Here is a 19,861-nt window from a genome sequence, read left to right as displayed (position 1 = left end):
TCTACCCAGCCTTGTATGAAAGCATTCCTTGCTCAGTTTGGGTTGTAATTTCATAGGCAACGCGTGTCCTGCTTATTACCGTCTAAAAATTCTCGTAGCCTGCTAATAGGATTGGTTAACAGATGTAGAAAGAGAAGCATTTAAACGGCTTACCTTACAGTGCACCTGTTTTGCTCGAGAGCTTTCGTTGTGTCTTCTTTCAGAGCTTCACCTCCGCGTGATGTTGACGGTACTTTAGCAAGCAGCTCTAAGTAGGAAGCATTTGAGTTAAAAGTTTTTACTAATTGGTTACAGATGCTGGCGTTTGTTTTCTGACCTCCCTCTCACAAGAAGTCGGCTAAACTACTTTGCAGCGGATTTAATTATTTTCACAGTATTTCCGTTTCTCACCTGTTTCATCTTAACTTCTTAATGAATTCATTCGGTGCTGAATATTTTTACAAGGGCTAGCTGGCAATGGTCACCATAAGACTTCACATAACATTCACTGTCGGATACTCTTTTAATCTTTTTAATCATTGCTTACATAACGTTAACAAAAATGTAATGGCGTCAATAAACACTATAAAAAAAGGAAAATTCATAAATCCCACTTGTTATTGAAAATTTTCGTACAATGTAGATTTGGGAGGGGTTTGCAGCAAGATTTCAGATCAATTTACAGCATTTATTTGCATTTGATGGAACGGCGGTGACTGCTCAGTGACTGCTACTTTAGCTTCACAGACTTGCTTTAGGAAATAATGACAATAATCTGTCACAGTTTGTGTAGAATGTCTGCTAAACTAGAACAGCTGTTTGCCAAGCATGAAATTAAAATGAAGTGGAATCCACTTTCAACCACAACTACACAAGTGCTATTTTAGAGCTTTCATATTGTCGTCAGCCGGTGTTCACTGAGGTATGCCGAGAATATACCGCAGTCAGATGGAGGTAGATGTACTTAGAAAAGTTAGCATTCGATAAGTTTGAAAAGCGACTCTTACTTGTCTGGTGAGCATTAGCAACACAACAGTAGAGAGGCGTCTTGAAGCTTAGCATTGAGCAGAGGACATTTGCATGTGCTGATAGACCCAGGTTTCTTCTCTACAATATTTTTTTATGTTTTCTTAGTTTCGCTTGTTTGAAAAGATTAAATTTCGTCGAGGCTAAGTTCTTCTACGGAAACGTCTCTTATCACTGATATCAATATAAAACTTTATAAGAACTTTCATTTAAACTAAGATTACAAGTGAAATGATTGCAGAATTTGTCAGTAAGCATCAGCTCTGATCAGGCGCCTATTACCACTGCCCTGGTAAGGGGGCTCTGTGATTTGCCTTAATCTATTTTCCAGCAATTGACAAATAATTGAAACCTCACCACATGAAGAATAACAATGACAGTCCCAACTAATTTAAAAAAGATGAAAAACTCATTTAATGCAGAGGAATGTGATGCCGCTTTAATGAAACGGATATCGTACACTAATCCCTTTTTATTCCAAACTGAGCTATTGATCACGGATCAGAGAAATCTTCGAGCTAAGCACAGCAGGCTTTCTGAGGTCGTTTTAAAGTTTCAATGTTGCAACACGTATAAACTAAAGTCTCAATTTGTAACACATCGAGAGCTAAGATCTGGCTGGCTGACCTTCAGGTATTCTTGTGGATGGGGGTGGGGATGGGGGCGCAGTGATATAACTTTCGTTAGCAAAAACGTCCCTAAGGTCTTCTCGGCGATTTCTCTCCCTTGATAAGTCACGCAATGTAAACTTATTATATTAAAAATGAACAAATTTTGCAACGCTGTTCAGGAGTACTGAGTATACTGTTAAACAAAATTAGAAGGCCTGAACTGCCAATAAATACTTTGTTTGTTGTTTGTCTGCTCACATGTCCGTTCAACCTCATTATCCGAACTGAATTTGATCACCATATAGTCTTGTCTGTCTTCTTAAAATAAACTTCATGAAGTATCCATTCAATTATAACTGACATCAACTGGGCGCAAGGATAATTTTTTGACCTAATCTTAGCTGCAACTAATAGTAAGTGATTCTCATTGCAATCCGTTTAAACTCATTATATTTTTAATTAACTCGCTCAGGCTTCCTGGTGTTTTATGTGTTTTGTTTCTTAACTGTTTCGAGCACCCCTTTTAAGATAATTTTTATACTTTTATGGCCAGTGAGAGGGTAACAAAATAGCATGAAAGGGCACGCCCCAACCCGTTTAAAAAGTATAATGCTATTTTATAATTAGAGATAGTACGATTTACTGTTCTAGAAACTCTTAAAAAAGCCATATCCTTTGAGAGAATATCTACGTTTCCGATATATGGAGTACCCCACCCAACCTTCCCAACACACGCACTCTCGTAGGCTCTCGTAGCACGGCATAAAGTTTTACCGTAAAATACCCTCACTATTGGACTGTACAAAATTGCTTTTAAATCAAGGAAATAAGGAAGAAAAAAATGGAAAATGCTGGCTAAGATTGGAACAGACTGAGACAGATTACGAACGACGACCTTGTAGCTTCTTACTATTTTTGGCGATAATTACCTGTGCTTCAAGTTAAAAATGGAAATGAAATGTTCATTTACCGATTAAAATGTCACGATTAAAAACAAGCAAAGAGGATTTCTGAACCAAGAGCACTTTTTTCTCTCAGTATCATTCGTCAGAAGTCAAAAAGCTTTTGTCAATTTTTGCACTCCGTCTCAATCGTGCCCAAGCTAGTTTGACCATTCGTACTCCTCTTCTGCTTCAAGTTATTTTTTCCTTCTTTTTGAGAACGGGTATTCAGAGGCCGTTTGCTTGCTTAGAAGACCGTATCTGCGTAACCTAGCGTGACCTAGCCAGAGGAGCCACCCGGGGGTGTTCCGTGCGGTAATGCATTGGAGGTAAAACATCACATTTCTACAAAGTTCTTCTTTTTTCTATACTGAACTATAACAACAGATGACTAGCAGCTTTGAATCGTATTTTGTGGCGAGACCCCCATTGATCAGTACGCGCACTGGCACGATTATCCGGTGTTAATATTATTGTTATCATTGTTAGATAATATTCCGCATTCTGTTTCTCCATTAGAGTTTGATTCGTCAAAGGAAAGAAAAATAGAGAAATGTGGTTCTCGTGATGTCATGTTTCTTTAAAATTACTCGCGTGCTGTGGTTGGTTATGGCACGAATGCGATGGGTCCTTTCCTGGCTACAGTAGTTGCCGCATCACATATTGTTATACACAATAAACAGGAGATAAAACTAAGCTTTTCTGTTTGACATATATATGGTTTATAAAAACACTAAGAAAAGTCGGAATAATAAACAATGTACTAAGACAGAGTCTCCAAGTAAACTGCCAACTCCGGGACCCATTGATTGGACCGGGATAGCAGCATGAAAAAGGTCTTTCATTTTTTGGTGAAAACTGACCACAGACTATGCCAAAAAATCGTACATGTGGATGTTAGCCAGAGGAATTCTATCGAATGAAGCTAAAACTCCTCGTGACATGCTAAGATAAGTTAATTCTCTTTAAGTAACTTATAGGTAAGCAACTTGGCGGTACCAGTCAGTTCATGATTTTACGCGAAAGAACTGATAAAGCAACTCTGTAGACTTCATACTAAACCTTGTTCGCCGTATTACGGAATGAACAGCCTGTTTCTGAAAACGTTCTATTCATTTTATAAACCAAGCCTGTAAAAGGTTAAACTGAAAACTAAAGACAATTTTACAAACAGTCTGAGTGGCCCAAGCAGGCTACATGTAAAAATAACTTCATGAAATTCTGCCGAAAAGTGTAAAGAACTAGAACTTTATAGCAAGAAAACAACTCTTGAAACCTTGGCTATGATCTTGGGGCTATGATTTACTTTTCCAGCAAAGTGAACATGCACAATGTTAGTTTCGACACTAAGAAAAGTCCACGAAAATAAACTATGGAAGTATATAATATTTTTTGGAATTTCGTGTTTTATTTTTTACCTCTGAAACGAAAGAAATGGAATGGACATCTTTCTTGGCTGAGTCTCGAGGAATTCAGTGATAATTTAGGTGATACAAAAGATGTATACTTTGCTCATTCACTGATTCATAAATTTACTCCAACCATAATGAGAACGAGTCGGCTTTCCGATGAATCATCTTCTCGAAACTTCATTGACGGTGCATAATTATTCATAAAGTGAATAACATCATTAGTATATAGCTTACCTGCGAGTAATTTAGTTTCGTCCTAAACTCTTCACAGTAGAGGTAAAAAGACTTGAAATCAGCAGGAGAATCAAGCGTTCCAATCAATTTACAGCTCCTTTGAAGGTTACGTATCACTCCGGACACTTCCTATAAGTGACCTCCTCTGGCAACGGACCATAATTTCAGAAAATGGTATGTTATGAGCGCTGGAGCTCGTAAGATTCAGGAGGGTGGATTATCTTTAATACGCATTAAACATTCCTCAGCCGTTTGAAAGTTATTCTGATCTTGCTATTTGAGCGTGTTTTGCACTGAGGACTTCTGTTCCAACGAGGAAGACTGCTTAGTCGCGATGACAATGGTTTGGAGCAACTTGCTTGACACTATCGAAAATTCTGGACATGACACGGTATTCTTCGTGCACAATGAGACTTCAACAAGGTGTTTACATCTTAGATAAGGGCGGCGCTGATGGTTGTCTGTATCTTCTCATAATCCAATTTTACATTGGAACAGTGAAGGATTTTTATACCCTCGGCGAATAAGACGGTTGACCTTTCCACGCTTAGCTATAATCCCACGATTCTCATTAGAAGGTGAACATGCGTTTACCTCGAATTTCATTAGTCCATTATGTTCATAGTCTGTGAAAGTACCCCAAAATCTCGGGGCCGAAATAATTAAGTTATTTTCTTTTGCAGTTTTGCCGTAAACTTTGTTAAATTCTACTATCACTTATCACACTGCTGATCACCTTGACGAATTAAATCTAAGATAAAATTCCAGTACTCACGAGAGAGGATTTTAATACTTTGGTAATATGTCTTAAGCATTTTTTTTTGTGGGCATGTCACTTGTTAGGCTTTATCTGCAGCGTTGATATTCGTGATAAAAGCCTCGAATCGACCAGAAGGACATCTTAAAGTAAGAGTTTGACCTTTGTTATGATCTAAGTTCGAAAACAAGCACGCTTTGAGTATTCCCCTGCACATTGTATTGCTTAATTTTTTTCTCGACCTTCCCCGAGTATAAACGTGTTAAAGCATGCCTTGATACCCTTTACAATGTCTTGCATATGGATGATCCTGGTGTAAATTAACGTGTTACTGCGCATGTAATCAACGTTGTGGCAAGAACTTGTTTAAACGAACGAAAAGCCCTCCCTTTCCCTAGTCGCCTTTTTGTTTTGTTTTTTTTCACTTGTCTAAGCATGCAAGATTACGTCAAGAGCGAAATATACGTCTCAGTACTGACTAGGGGTGGTCATCTACTGCCCGGGCCGTGAAGATTTCCGCAAGATTATATTAAATACGTTTATACTACACTCGCGTCAGCAAAAATATTATCATTGTTTAAAATGGTCCATCTTAGTACACAATAAGATAGTTGTCAAATCAAATGAAGTTCTATTGAGATGGATAAAAAGATTGTAATTACGAAAGCAGGAAGTTGAAATAATGTTAATCGCAACTCAGTCAGTCTTTATACACATGTTTATACGTCAAGCCTACTGTAAAAGCTCCATTTATCATCTACCCGGGATTTCTTTTTAAGACCTTATGAGAGGTGCTTTATAAATTTATAAAGAAGGGGCTTATTTCAAATCATATCTCAGTTATGTTACATATAAAAGAAATAAAATGGACTTTAAATATTTTTGTGCTGTTTCGTACGGCACATTTTCACAAAATACCTTTAAGACTGTAGGGCCGGTTTAACGGAGAGAAGGTTTATTTAAAAAGATCAACTAATTAAAAAAAATTGAAGTTCCAGACGGGGACTTTTACGGTAAGTAATATGGAATACGAAGGGCAAAACAATATCAAAATCCAGCAGGGATGACGAAGATGATTAATACATTTTCTTTCGTCTCTAGTCAATACTGAGAACAGACAAAATACTGAGAACAGACATAATAACGACAGAATTACTGAGTTGGACTTTGAAAACCAAATTGTACTCGTATCTTCTCTGGCTTTTACTGATACTTTGTAGGTCAAAGGCAGCTGTTTTACAGTGGTGTTTATTTCGTTATAGCCCATCTAAATCCGGATTTTGGAATTAAAAATTCGACAAACGGTTTCAGGAGGTGTGGAAGCGGATATCTGCCTTTTTTAGCGATAATTTTTATAATACTGACGAGTTCATCTCTAAAACCAGATTAACCTTTCTCTGCTTTCTCCGTGGTTTTGTTCCAACTGACAATGATAAGAATCTGAACAATCTGGATTACCAAAATCCTTGGAAACTACAGTAGAGGATCACATCTAGTAATGTAAGGTTAAACGTTCTAGGGAGCAATCTGACTTGATGTAACAATTTCTTTACATTATTTAAAATCTCTTTTTGACTAAAAACGAACATCAATCAGCTTATGGGTGGTTATGTTGTTTCAGTTTGTAGATCAGACTGACCCGGTGGTTGCAGTAACGGAGGGTCTGCTTCAGATAAGTACAATTTTAAATTTCCGTCACAATAAGCTGAAACACTTTGCTCAGGGATACGAATGCATGCATCACTGTATCCATGTGTTTAAGGTGATTCCACGGAATTGCATTGCGCATCCTTGCTGCGCATCGTTTTCGCGTCATTTAGCGCGCGCACGGCGCGCGCGCACACAGAACACTACGAGATTCCCTTCAGCCTACGCTCGGTAGGGGAAAAAATGGTCATTTTCTCTTAAACGAGACGGGGACCCCCACTTTTTAATGCATTAATTTAAATGTCATACGGTTGTCTACAATATAACGCGATTTAAAGAAAAGTTTAAAATTCTACATCGAGATATTTTAATTTTAATGCCGTAAAAAACACGTTTTTAGGTAGTGCCGTTAACGTGCGCACAAAGCAAAATCTTTAATTTCTTTCGTTCTCTTAATTCCTGTACAATAAGAATAGTTTTTAATATAAGATCAAAGTCTATTTTGTTGAAATAGACTAATACTTTAATACAAAAATTATTTTTTTCTAGAAACAATAGTTCCCCATTCGAATTACTAGGGTTCCGTAATATCTACCTCTAAGCGGGTCGTATATTTACTATAATGCCCGTCCATTTTACAAAAAAACTAGCGAGGTGACCCCCATTTTTTATTTCATTTTTTTATGCTCATAACATAATTGTAACCTGGACCAAGTTTCAGAAAATTTTTAATACTCCTTCTATTTCACGGGCTATTTCAGTGGAATCACCTTAAGTGCGCTTCACTCTCCCTTGTCACGAACCCAATCTCCCTTTGCTGAAGGGAGAAAGAAATTGTAACTCCCAACAACTGTGACAAGGATTTTAGGAACTTATTTTATCAATTAACGACTGGTCAAAAAGCGTTTTAAATAATCAGCATTGATGTAATTTTTCTCGACTTCAGAAGGCTTTTAATTTTGTACCTAATCGCCTCTTTAATACTAACTGAAGCTCAGCCACTAAGCCGGCATCGAGAAAGACAACAGAAATCGCAGAGCTATCGATCTGTCAATCAGTACATTTTAATCCCTACCTGAAGTTTCTGCCTGGGTCAATTCTTGCTGCTGGGTATGTGCCGCTTGCCTCTCAGATTTCCAGTCTCTATGACACCATATCGTAGCTACAGTAATTTCCTCCCGTAAATGGTTGATGGCGGCCTCTGGCGAGCGACAGATCGATGTTGTTCCTGGTTTAACATTCGGTGCCTGTCACAACAAGATAAGATGCAAGATAAGAGTCCGAGCACTCCGGTTAGCCTAAAGAATAGAGCTTCGACTGACTAAAAATTTAAAGATTTATTTAACAGTAGACTCGGTTACAAATCTCGCCTGACCTTGGAAAATTCGAAAAATTTCTGAAGACACTTCAACTTGAGAAAGCAAATACAAACAGACCTACTACGTGAATAACCAAGACAAAACTAACAAAACACGAAACTATAATCACTGGAACTCTTATGGAGGTCCAAGGCAAGGTCAGTAGACGAACCCAAACATTGACCACCGAGGGAAGTAATATTGTTTTTAGTCTTTGAGCTAAGAGCTCTTAGCTTAAAGAATTCAAGCTCTTAGACAAATTTACTAAGACAAACAAGTTATAAATGTCTTTGTGCAGGCTGTCGAGTAGCCCCCCGTAATAATTGAAGTCTTTGTGCAGGCTCGCTCGGTATTGGTATCCGCAAAATCATGAACTGAAATTATTCATGCAAAATTTTGTAAACAACACGATAAAATCCTTCCAAGACCGTCTACGAAGAGGAGCGGATAATTCCACCTTAGTAGCCTTTTTGAAAAGAGACGACGAATCACGATGAGGCTAGCCTATTGCAAAACAAACTGAACGAGAAAGCAAGTACGTTCCAAATTTGTAACTGACAACCTGAACAATTTCGCCCAGAACAATTATATCTTTGAAATAACTTGGCTGATATTAAAGAAAAAACAAGTCCCTTTAAAATTTGAAAGACAGAAACGTCCATAGATCTCACGTTGTTTATGAACGCTATTGTAACTGTGGTGCCAAGTATGTAGGCGAAACACAAAGGAATTTCTGTGTGTAGATTGAGAAAAAAAAAAACATTTAGACATCACAAGGTCTCAGATCTAGAACCAGCGAGACATCTGTGTCAATTTCAGAAGCGCTCGTTCTCGTGGAATATAATTACCAGCGCATTGAACACAATTGGAGAAAACGCAAGATTCTGGAGGCTTTGATTAACGCTTTAAGAAAGCCAGACCTAAACAAAAAGCTACCCAATTTAGTTATTCGTACAAAACCATTCAGACACATTCGTCTGATGCCTGGTTTTATAAATACCCAGCCAAATTGGATTGCTCAAGATGTACTAACGTAGACAGTTCATCTTGAGGCATAATCTGTTTTCTGTCCCACTGAGATGCATTAAACCAGACGCACTAAAAAACTTGCCCAAGTTTAGCCAGATGGATTATACATCTCTCTTATTAAACTGCCAGTCATGCAGGGTGTATGTAGTCTGCTCTTGTTCAATTTCATCATCATGGAAAAAAAAAAAAAAGAAAAAGAAAGTCCAGGCAGATGCAAATTTGAGGGATATTGTCTATGTAATTTTGCCATGGGCTCACCAAGTTAAACATAATTTTCGGTGCATAGTCCATTGCCAGAAAACAAGCCTGGTTAAAATAACTATTATTATAGACTTCACACAGAACTCAACCCTTCTTAAGATGTTGTGCTAATAAAAACGTTATCCTTGTTCCCCACGGGAGTATTCTGATACATTAACCCCCCCCCCCCCCCCCCCAAACTCCCTTATCATTTTAATGCGAGCTGACGCGGCTGACACAACAACCCTGAGAAAGTTTTTAGTCGAAAACGTTTGGGTTTTTTATTCACCTTTTAATTTTTTTTTTTTTTTTTACATATAGCCATGAACATGCCCCCCTTCTCTTTTTAGAGTGATGCAGTTCAGCATTGTTTATTTTATGTTCTTGGTTGTGAGTTGGACTTCATTTGGACATAAAAAATTATGAGCACTATTGACTCCTTGAAATTAGGGATGCTTGAATTACTAGAATATCATTGGATGTTTGAATCACAGGTGCCCCTTCTTTTTTTAGTTAACCTTGTGCCAGCTTTATCTTGGCTTCCAAAATCTGAACAATTTTGAAAAGCTTGTTGGTTATGGTGAGATTAATCGACAGCGAAAGAGGGACCTTGGAGGACACATGTCATCAGTGCACAATTTATAACAAGAACTATAGTTACTAACTATGCAAGAACTTAATTGTGCCATCCAACCAATGACTATGATGAATTCCGCCTTCCACCCCAAACATAAGCAACTCCCTTCAAAAAAATTAGCTTCTCAAATCTCAGAAGCAAAAATCCTTATTTGTTTTATGTCATTATTTTACCAATATGCCTTTAAAATTCTAATAAGGAGTAGGCCTCCCCGAAAACAAGCCAAGCTGAAAGGGACGTTAAGAAAATATAAGCCCAGGCCAGGGCTTATTCAGTTCCGTATTTTACAGTGCAGTGTACAGTATCATACGATAGTTTGGATGAATCAATATAAAATTGAACTTTCTTATCAAAAAAAAAAATTCGATAAAATGTTAGACCCCATGTTACAACTATTCCTCGACTACTGCCAGAAGGATAAAATTTATTTCTGTCAGGATCCAATGATCTTTTCCGTCTTTGTCTGAATTTTTCAGCTCCAGGGTAGCTGCACTTCAGTGCTGTATTTTGATTATAACTAACAAATCTGGTTCAGCTGTGGGAAAATGACCAATTTCGTCTGGTTTCATTGAACATTTAGTGTCTCAGACGCTTTTCGATTGATCCTTTGAGCAAACAGACCCAGGTAGAGACAGTCCTCTGTAATTTAAAGGTTTGAGACGGGGAGGCTCCGCCCCTCGGTCCAACCCCTTACCCTTTTAAATACCATTTTGACAGAAAAGGCACCCCTTTCGTATACCTTTTATTGAAAAAAGGTACCCTTTTACATACCTAAATGACATGACATATACCTAAAACAGGAAGTCTTAATCTCATTTTTATGTAGCGTTTACTAAATTAAAATGATACAGCCACAAGGTGCGTCTGTTCGAAATATTTTTATTAAAGGCCCCTTTAAATACCTAAAGGAAAGATTTCCCTACCCTTTTACATACCTAAACTTGTAAAATTCTTACCCTTTTATATACCTGGAGCGTAAAAAAGGTACGCCTTTTGGGCGGAGCCTCCCCGTATAGGTCATAGGGAGTGCACGATGTTACCAGTCAGCGTCCAAAAATGCACTGGGTTCGTGCATGTGAGCAGGTTCTCCAGGCAACGGAAGAGAGAAAAAATGTCGCGGGAAGCCGAGAGGACTAGAAGGTTATTCACCGTACAATATAGGACAAAAGAGTTTTCCTGAGTTTTTATCCGTTTCCTTTGTTTCCGTCGAGTCACTGCACGTAAAGGCGAAATGTGACGTCAAGAGTTTTCCCAGATGCTTAGTAACCAGGCTACAGTTATCTGAAACGAGACAAGGCACACGTTCCAGGGATTCGGCGAGACGATGTTACGAAAACGTCTAATCTGATCGAAGGTAGTTCGTTTAGTTCTTCGACGAGAAAATGTCAACTCAAGTAAAAGAGGGGGTCAACACATCTGGAGCTGTAAAAGTAGCAGCCAAAAAACACAGATGGTACCTTGGAGGCATTGCTTCTGCTATGGCGGCCTGCTGTACGCATCCGTTGGATCTTCTGAAGGTACCTTTTGCATTTTCAAAACAGTTCCAATTGCAAGGCGTGGAAGTTGCATTTGCGTTCGCTTTCGCCAGCATTTTTGACACATTGAACTTGCCTTAGTTTGGTTACAAAAAGGTTTGGGTAAATTGTAAACGAAAAGAGATCGTCTAATGTGCGTGCGTTATTTCAAATGTTAGTTTTATAAGACCCTTTATAACCCTTTGTTGATCATAAGCTTGTTGTGAATAATTTCATAATCCCACCTGGTCTCTTTTGTAAGAATGAAACTTGCGTGACGCATTTTAAATCGTTAAAAATATTCGCTTTTCTGATTAAAACTGGATGTATAAATAAATAGTACTCTTTTCATTGATATCCCTGATGCAAATTTCAGAAACTGAAGCAAATTTTAACGACTCGCATAGCAATTATTTGTTTTGTTTTGTTTTATTGTCGCGGTCGAATGAGGAATTGGTACTCTTCTCAAAATAAAGTGATTTTGTGGAACTTTGTCTGCAAACTTGTCCAAGTTTATGTACACGAAAACTACTGGGAAGTCGATCGAGGTATATTTTGTTTACATATCAAGATCAACAAGAACACATTTTGCAAAGGTCTTGTTTAGGGCTAGGGTTAATAAACTATAAATTTGTTAAAATGTTGTTTCTTTGGATCTATAATGTTCATGAACATTTGTATACATAGTGACTGCACTGAAATGTAACATATTAAATGGCGCCCTTTACTACATGGTAGCGTTCTTCCAACAATTTTGCCTTTAAATAACATGTATCATTGAATGGATAAGCATTCATTTTCTTTTGGAGCCCCACCAACTGGTTTCTCATTATATTTCTCTTTCAGGTTCATTTACAAACACAGCAACAGGTTACACAGAGGCTTTCATCCATGGCAGTTCATGTTGTAAGGACACAGGGTGTTCTGGCACTTTATAATGGACTTTCAGCATCTCTTTTGAGACAGGTAAGTAGATGTGGTCACATGAATAAAAAACATTGTTTCCCCCCAATTTTCTTGGAAAAAAAAAAAAAAAAAAAAAAAAGGGGGGAGAAAACTTTCCAAAACATTTATAATATCAGTATGACTATAACTGTTCAAACATGAGCATAATTATGTTACTTCATTATTATTACTTAGCTTTTCAGCCAATAAGGGCACATGCAAAAAATACAGTGGAATCTCAATTTAACAAACCTGTATATAATGAAGTCCTTGGTATAATGAACGACATTCTTCAACCCTGCCCAAAGTTTTAATAAAATGTACATGTATGAAACAGGACCTCGATATAATGAACCTCAATATCACAAATTATCTGTCTTGCATACTGAGACTACATACAAAAACATATACTCTGATATACTGACATGATTATACTGAAACAAAACCATTCAGACACTAATTCGTCTGATGCCTGGTTTTATAAATACCCAGCCAAATTGGATTGCTCAAGATGCACTAACGTAGACAGCTCATCTTGAGGCATACCTGTAATCTGTTATTTGTCCCACTGAGATGCATAACCAGACGCTCTAAAAAAAAACTTGCCCAAGTTTAGCCAGACGGATTATACATCTCTTTTATAGATAGATAGAGATAGATGGATAGTTTATTAATACAACTTCGCAACCTAAAAGGTAAATATTCATATAAAATGGCCAGTCATGCAGGGTGTATGTAGTCGGCTCTTGTTCAATTTTCACCATCATGGATCGTATTTTTTTGAGTTTTAGTAATGGCAAAAAAAAAAAAGAAAGAAAAAGAAAGTCCAGGCAGATTCAAATTTGAAGGGTATCCTCTATGTGATTTTGCCATGAGCTCACCATCAAACATAATTTTTCGGTGCATAGTCCATTGCCAGAAAATAACCCTGGTTAAAATGACTATTAACATATTATAGACTTCACACTCAACCCTTCTTAAGATGTTGTGCTAATAAAATCATTATCCTTGTGAACTTGTACTTCAATGTTGCTTTACAAAGAATTATTTTATTAACAAAAATTAATTAGCCTGACAGATTTCATATACAGTGTAAGTACATGTATGATGTTTTTGGTATATTTTTCAGCTTACGTATTCCACAACACGTTATGGGCTATATGAAGTGGTATCTGGAGAATTAAGGAAAGGAGATGGTAAGAATAAGAATTTTCAGATGCTGGTACAGCTTACATGTGGGTACAATAAAACATTTGAGTTGTGGATTAAATTTATCTTTGGTTTAAATTTTTTCAAACCAGTTTGATTTTTATTGTTTGTTGTTTTATATTCATTATCATAATTTGAAACAAACCAAAATTGGTTTGAAAAATTTTCAACCAAAGATAAATTTAAACCACAACATTTGCATTGGTTTGGTTAGATTATAACAGTGCAAAATATGGTGTATACCTGTGCAGTCAAGCAAAGTCTGCCTGCTGCCTACCGGTGAGGCAAAAGAAAGCAGATGCACCTGATGAATCCAACTTAAGTGTATACTATGACAAAATGTTGCATAGCGAGCCTACATTGTATCAAATAGATTTGCCACACAATTACCAATAATATTGCTTCCAACCAGTTAATGAATCCTCAATTTTAAATGTACATTTTGTGCCTAAACATGTTGTGTGGAATAATAAAATACAGAAACAAAATTATTGTGTTTTCTTTTTAAATGGTACAGGTATATAGAGGGTAACCTATTGGTAGAATTACTAATTCACAATAACTTTTGTTCATTTGCTCATTTTCAGAACCACTTCCATTTTACCAAAAAATTGGTATAGGAGCAATGTCTGGTAAGTAGTCAGAAACAAATTTTGTACATGTTATAAATTTAAATTTAAAAGCATGTTACTTGAGTCTTTCTTTATCTTTGTCATCTCATTGTGTTATTTATATATAATATTTGTCTAAATTGAACCACTTGCAGAAACCATGGTATACAATGCACTTTTTTGTCATACAGCTGTAGCTTTATTAGCGAGGTGTTGTCAGTGTGTACAAAACATGTGGTGTACTTTTTAAAATTTGTTACCTTTTTGATATCATTGCTAGGTTTCTTGGGTGGAATTGTAGGCAATCCTGCAGATATGGTCAATGTCAGGTAAGAGGAACCTGCCTGGTGTCCCTCTCTTCCCCATTCAGACTTTACAATATGTTGTTCGTCCTTCGTATTCGAAGATGACCAAACTTTAGACATCTAGATTCTTTGGTGAGTCTGGAGATAGCTAATAAGGCCAATCTGGGCAAGAAAGTCTCTCCCACAATATAAATAGAATTGTAATCTCGTAAGGGTGCCACAAGGCTGTTACACCACCACTGTAGCAGCACTTTTAGGCTGTTTCCCTGTAGTCGTCATCGTTATCATCATTATCGTTATTATTTTTGTTTTATATGTTGTTGATGATTATCCTTTTTTGAACAGAGTACATGTACCACTTTATATGCAGTTTTCTGATCACACTGACAGAAAAGCCCTTATGTATGTTTACATCACCAAGCCTGGCTTTCTAATTTCACCATGAACAAATTTACAAAGCAACAAAGGTGAAAAAAATGCTCACATGAAAACGGCATAAAGGTGGCAGAGGGTTTAGAAAAACTCACATAAACAAGGCTTGGTTTACATGTACATTTTGAGCAAAAATGGTATCATCTATAAGGCCTATTAGCTGAATATTCTTTTACAATTTGTCTGTTTTAATTTTTTTTATCAGGATGCAAAATGATGTTAAAACACTTGATTTAGCATTGAGGAGAAAGTGAGTTGCAATTTTAATTTCCTTTAACTGAGCTTTGAAACAATAAATTGTGACAAATACAAAATGCATTACTTTGAATGACTGAGTTAGCACACAGTACATAGTAATTTTAACAGTTTAACAGTATCAATATATAACAGTATCAATATGTTTTCTTTCAGTTACAAGCATGTGTTTGATGGTCTTTACAGAGTAGCAACAGAAGGTACATGACTTTTGTATGTGTACTTGTGCTATATATAAAACAAACTAGAGTTACTATGCAGAAGCTAAAATTATGTGTAATCCATGTGATTTTTAAATGCACATATTTACTGACTACCGGTATGTTCTTCTTGGCAGAGGGTGTGTCTATGTGGATGAAAGGTGTGACAATGACCTCAACCAGAGCTCTTCTTATGACAGTGGCTCAGGTAAGTTTTATTGCATTCCAAGTCAACATTTTGGAAGGGCTGTGGGCCACATTTTTTAATTATCCATAATTCAATACAACGAAAAGACAATTTGTGCAACAAATTACATGTTACCTTGTTCTTACAATTTTTTTGCGTTTTTCACGATTTTAAAATAATTACGAGATTTTTTTTAAATGCAAGTTTGCATAAATGTATTTGTTAAATAACAATTTTTGTTTGTTCATTAGGTTGCTTGTTATGACCAAGCTAAGCAGCTGTTACTTGCATCAGGGTAAGTTCAAAACAATTTTTATTGATGAATATTTGTGAAATCTCCTTGTTCTTTTTTGGGTGCCTTTCTTTGTATCTTGTTTATCTGATACCTGCGCTCATCAGTGACAGTTGGGCTGTGTTATGAGGCCTTTACAAATTAGTTGGACATCCCAAGATGATGATACTACTACTACTACTACTACTACTACTACTACTACTACTACTACTACTACTACTACTACTACTACTACTACTACTACTACTACTACTACTCCTCCTCCTCCTCCTCCTCTCTCTCTAATAATAATAATAATAATCGTATCTATAACAAAATTCTCGATTTTGATTGGTTCTGCGCGCGCCTATTTGTCGCGTAATCGGCGCGCGATCACGTGGGTGTCCAATTACAGGTATCCAATTTGAGCAACTTCAAATTGAATACCTGTAATTGGACACCTACGCCATCCGCGCGTCAATCACGCGCATTTGAATGGGTTTTTTCTTGCTGTTTTCTAACTTTTTGTGCAACGAATTGAATTTACCTTTGACTTTTTCTTACAGGAAAGGTTCCTAAAGACTTCCCAACCTCCAATTTTGTTATTGACACGATTAATTAGTAATTGGACCTCGTGTCGTACAATTCAGAGAGTAATCGTGCTCGTAACTTCAAATCGTCCTCGCGCTGCGCGCTCGGCCGATTTCGAAATAACTCGCCCGATTACTCCCTGAATTGTACTCCACTCTGTCCAATTACTATTTCTAATAATGATAATAATAATAATAAGAATAATAATACAGTAATAATAATAATAATAATAATAATAATAATAATAATAAAATAATAATAATAGAACCAAAGTAACTTGGAAAGTTAACCTTTTGATTAGTTTACAATTTACCTTAATTTGTTTAATATTTGCAGATTTTTCACAGATAACATTATTACACATTTCACTGCAAGTTTTATAGCGGTAAGATTAGTTCACTTACATTGTAGAACAGTGTTGTTTGTTTTACCGTTACAATTCATAAGTATATGTATAATTTAATATGGTTTTATACCAAACAGGATTGATTATTTTATAACGAACAATTATAAGCTGCAGTCAGGGAATAATATAATACAGCGTAACCGAATTAAAACCAAGTATTTTTAGCTGATTACAATTATAACAGTACAATGCAATACGAGATAATACACTGACATGATATCCAAAATTTTAAGTGATAAGTTTGTGTAATGAAAAACTGCAAAAAACTTTGTTGTATTAATGAAATTTTATAGAATGACTGCATGAGTAAATTTGGAAATTACCATGTAATGTAGTTTCTAAGATATTGCCATCCTAATAAAAAAAAAAAAAAACAAAAAAACAAAATAATGTAAATTCAGTAATGATTTTTTTATGATCTTGAAACTTGACTGACTGTACAGCATTCTCATTGGATGATTTTAGTTACTGGCCCTTTATATGTCGGTCTTATATAGTTGTGTAATTGAGTACCCCCCCCAAACCCCCCCCCGCCAAATTCACTTTAACCATTTGTTTGTTTTGTTTATTTAGGGCACAATTGCCACAGGCATTACACAACCTTTTGACGTAATGAAGACAAGACTTATGGAAGCAAAACCAGGACAGTATAAGGTACATGTACAGTGATTTTGACATGTACATTGTAAAAGCTATCTGCTGTTTCAGCTACACTTGCAGGTGCACTACATGTAAGTTTGTATTTGTCTTTTGCAGAGTGTGCCACATTGCATACTTCACACAGCAAAGCTTGGACCCATGGGATTTTACAAGGTGACTACCTAACTTTGTATTAAGAATCAGAATGTGTTGTGTAAATCACGCTAACGACATTACATCATTCACATTCACATCATTCAATTGCTGACTACTCTGTTGTTAGTACTGATTAATGTACAGAATTTTACTGTTCTAATACTTCAGCATTGTGTGTTTCTTATTTTTAGGGGTTTATCCCAGCTTGGGTACGCTTAGCACCTCACACAATTATAACATGGATCTTCCTGGAGCAACTCAGACTGTTATTCCCAATAAAGCAACCCGAGTGATTTAGTTAGCCTTACAGAGAATAATATATTGATGTTGAACTATGGTGTGTAAAGTGATGAGTCTTTTAGGTCTATTTAGGAAAAGTTAATTCAGGTTGTATAAAAATATATATTAATTATTTTTAGTGTTTTGACACTTAACGAAAGCCATGTGCAGTTATGGGATAAAACTAATTAAAAGGCAATGATTTTACAAATTAACATTCCTTTTGAAGGTTTCCCAAGAGACAATCATAAAGAAAATCGTATCTTATTAGATCTTGTTAGCATTTTACAGTGATTGATAATAATACATGTAAATTAATTTCTGCTATTCAGTTAACTGCAGACCTCATTCTTGTATTAGCTTCTTGTAGTCTGTACAGTTACACGCAGAAAGCCCTGTTCAAGTGATAAGTAGGGAGGGAGGGCATGATCTCAGGTTATGTTCAGCTGGTATTATAAGACTCATGTTTTTTTTAATTTGCATGAAGTAGCTGTAATTAGCGCATATCATAGTCTATAGAGATGTAACATTAGACTGTACTAGAGTAGGAGTCAAATTATATTGGATTTTATATAGCAAATATTGGAACTTACTGCGAAGGAAGTGGGCTAAGACATGTCGTTTTGGTTTTATGAATTGTTTTGAGTAATGAATGGTAGGTAGACTATAATGTTGACACGGATTAACAAATACCTTATTATAGGAAATTAACGATACATGTAATTAACGCGAATTTCAAAAATTCGCGTTAATTTTATGTATGTTTACTTTTTTACTTTTAGCATTTGACCAGAACTTTTCCTAAATTCGCGTTAAGTTTATTACGTGAACATTTTGTTCGCGTTGTTAAAATGCCTCGTGATATTCCTATAATAAGGTAAGTAGTGTTCCACACAGCATTTTTGGCAGTTGTTGCAAAAGCATACGCGACAAGACGCCAAAAATGGCTGCCTTGGAGACTACTGACGAAAATTAATTTATCTAAATAAAAAATAATTAAATTATTGACTAAAACAAGGATATGAAATTATTGGAGTATATTGACTAATGATTTTTATTATTTTCGTATGGATGTATTTAAAGACATACCCACTTTCACAAAGGTAGATCTTTTCAGATAACAATTTAAAAATCCAAACGTACCGTATTCAACGTTAAATAAAATATGTCAGAAGAAAGAAGTGGACCTGCTGATCATTTCTCGTGTTCTTTCATTCTGTTTCTTTTATCTTTTACTCGTATTTACAACAAAGGTGTTTTGGTAGAAGGGGTAGAGAAATTTTTGTTGCGGAGCCCCCTTTTGGGCGGAAAAATGAAGGCCCGAATTGCCGAAAAGTTTTCACTGCAAACACTTAATGCTTCACCCTTGTCGGTTATGTATTCGTTGTTAGGGGTTTATCCCAACTTTGGTCACCTCACACAGTTTTAACAATGGAGCTCACAAGAAAGAACCTCCCTCCCCCTATTACCTATGGATCCGCTATTAAATGCCTGGTACACGTCTTTATATTACTCGTGAAAACTGCGGCATAATCAAAGCATAAACAGCTGAAAACTGCACGTTTTATACTGCTTACGCTTGTTAAGTTGACTGATGCCGTTCGTAAGAAACGGAATACAACTCCAATTTTGGTTGAATGCGAGCCTGGCTCTCTCTCTCTCGCTCGAAAATCTCATGATGCGCTCCGTTCCAGCAGAAGAAATGTTTCAAGAAGTTAAACAGTAAATTTAAGTTAAGCTCACCCGAAGAACTCCATTGTTTCGCAGTTTCCAGTAGGTCGGAAGATATTTTGACCTTCAAAGCGGTGCTGAACATGAATTATGCATCCCGGACCATTCCAGTGACATTAAGTGGTCGGTTGAACGTCACATCTTTTCATTTTCATTACAACTTGCGTCAAAAACCCCTAAAAAATATTTTTCAAAACTCGCAAATTTTATAAAGAAAGGCAAACTTCATTTCTTGGGCCACCAGCTCGAGCAGCCGGGA

The 19,861-nt window shown here is 36.4% G+C and overlaps 2 protein-coding genes across 5 annotated transcripts in view; one reads left to right on the top strand and one right to left on the bottom strand.

Annotated features, from left to right (window-relative positions):
* LOC144633211 (noggin-like) overlaps positions 1-19,847 on the bottom strand; it is a 34,975-nt gene extending 15,128 nt beyond the window's left edge. Inside the window, exons 1-3 of one of the 4 annotated variants that reach the window (XM_078492028.1) lie at positions 19,615-19,847; positions 7,683-7,854; positions 154-247 (exon numbers count right to left, since the gene is read on the bottom strand). The gene's annotated coding sequence lies outside the window, so the exon portion shown is untranslated. Of the gene's footprint in view, positions 1-153; positions 2,729-4,203; positions 4,672-7,682; positions 7,855-19,614 lie in introns of those variants that run through there. The other 3 variants (XM_078492031.1, XM_078492030.1, XM_078492029.1) reach the window with 3 other exon arrangements.
* Positions 10,892-19,068, top strand: LOC144633202 (mitochondrial dicarboxylate carrier-like). The gene is made up of 13 exons (XM_078492017.1): positions 10,892-11,388; positions 12,232-12,351; positions 13,460-13,526; positions 14,127-14,171; positions 14,431-14,479; positions 15,093-15,137; positions 15,299-15,342; positions 15,480-15,550; positions 15,781-15,824; positions 16,728-16,776; positions 17,371-17,451; positions 17,554-17,610; positions 17,784-19,068. The coding sequence occupies exons 1-13, from the start codon at positions 11,254-11,256 to the stop codon at positions 17,883-17,885; spliced, it is 909 nt and encodes a 302-aa protein (XP_078348143.1). The 5' UTR covers positions 10,892-11,253; the 3' UTR covers positions 17,886-19,068.
* Positions 19,848-19,861: the final 14 nt, after the last annotated feature.

Source organism: Oculina patagonica, chromosome 12 (assembly GCF_052425735.1).
Source record: "Oculina patagonica isolate OP01 chromosome 12, crgOcupat, whole genome shotgun sequence".
Lineage (NCBI taxonomy): Eukaryota > Metazoa > Cnidaria > Anthozoa > Scleractinia > Oculinidae > Oculina > Oculina patagonica.
The sequence above is the reverse complement of the archived record's forward strand: the minus strand, read 5'-3'. Positions and strand labels throughout refer to the sequence as shown.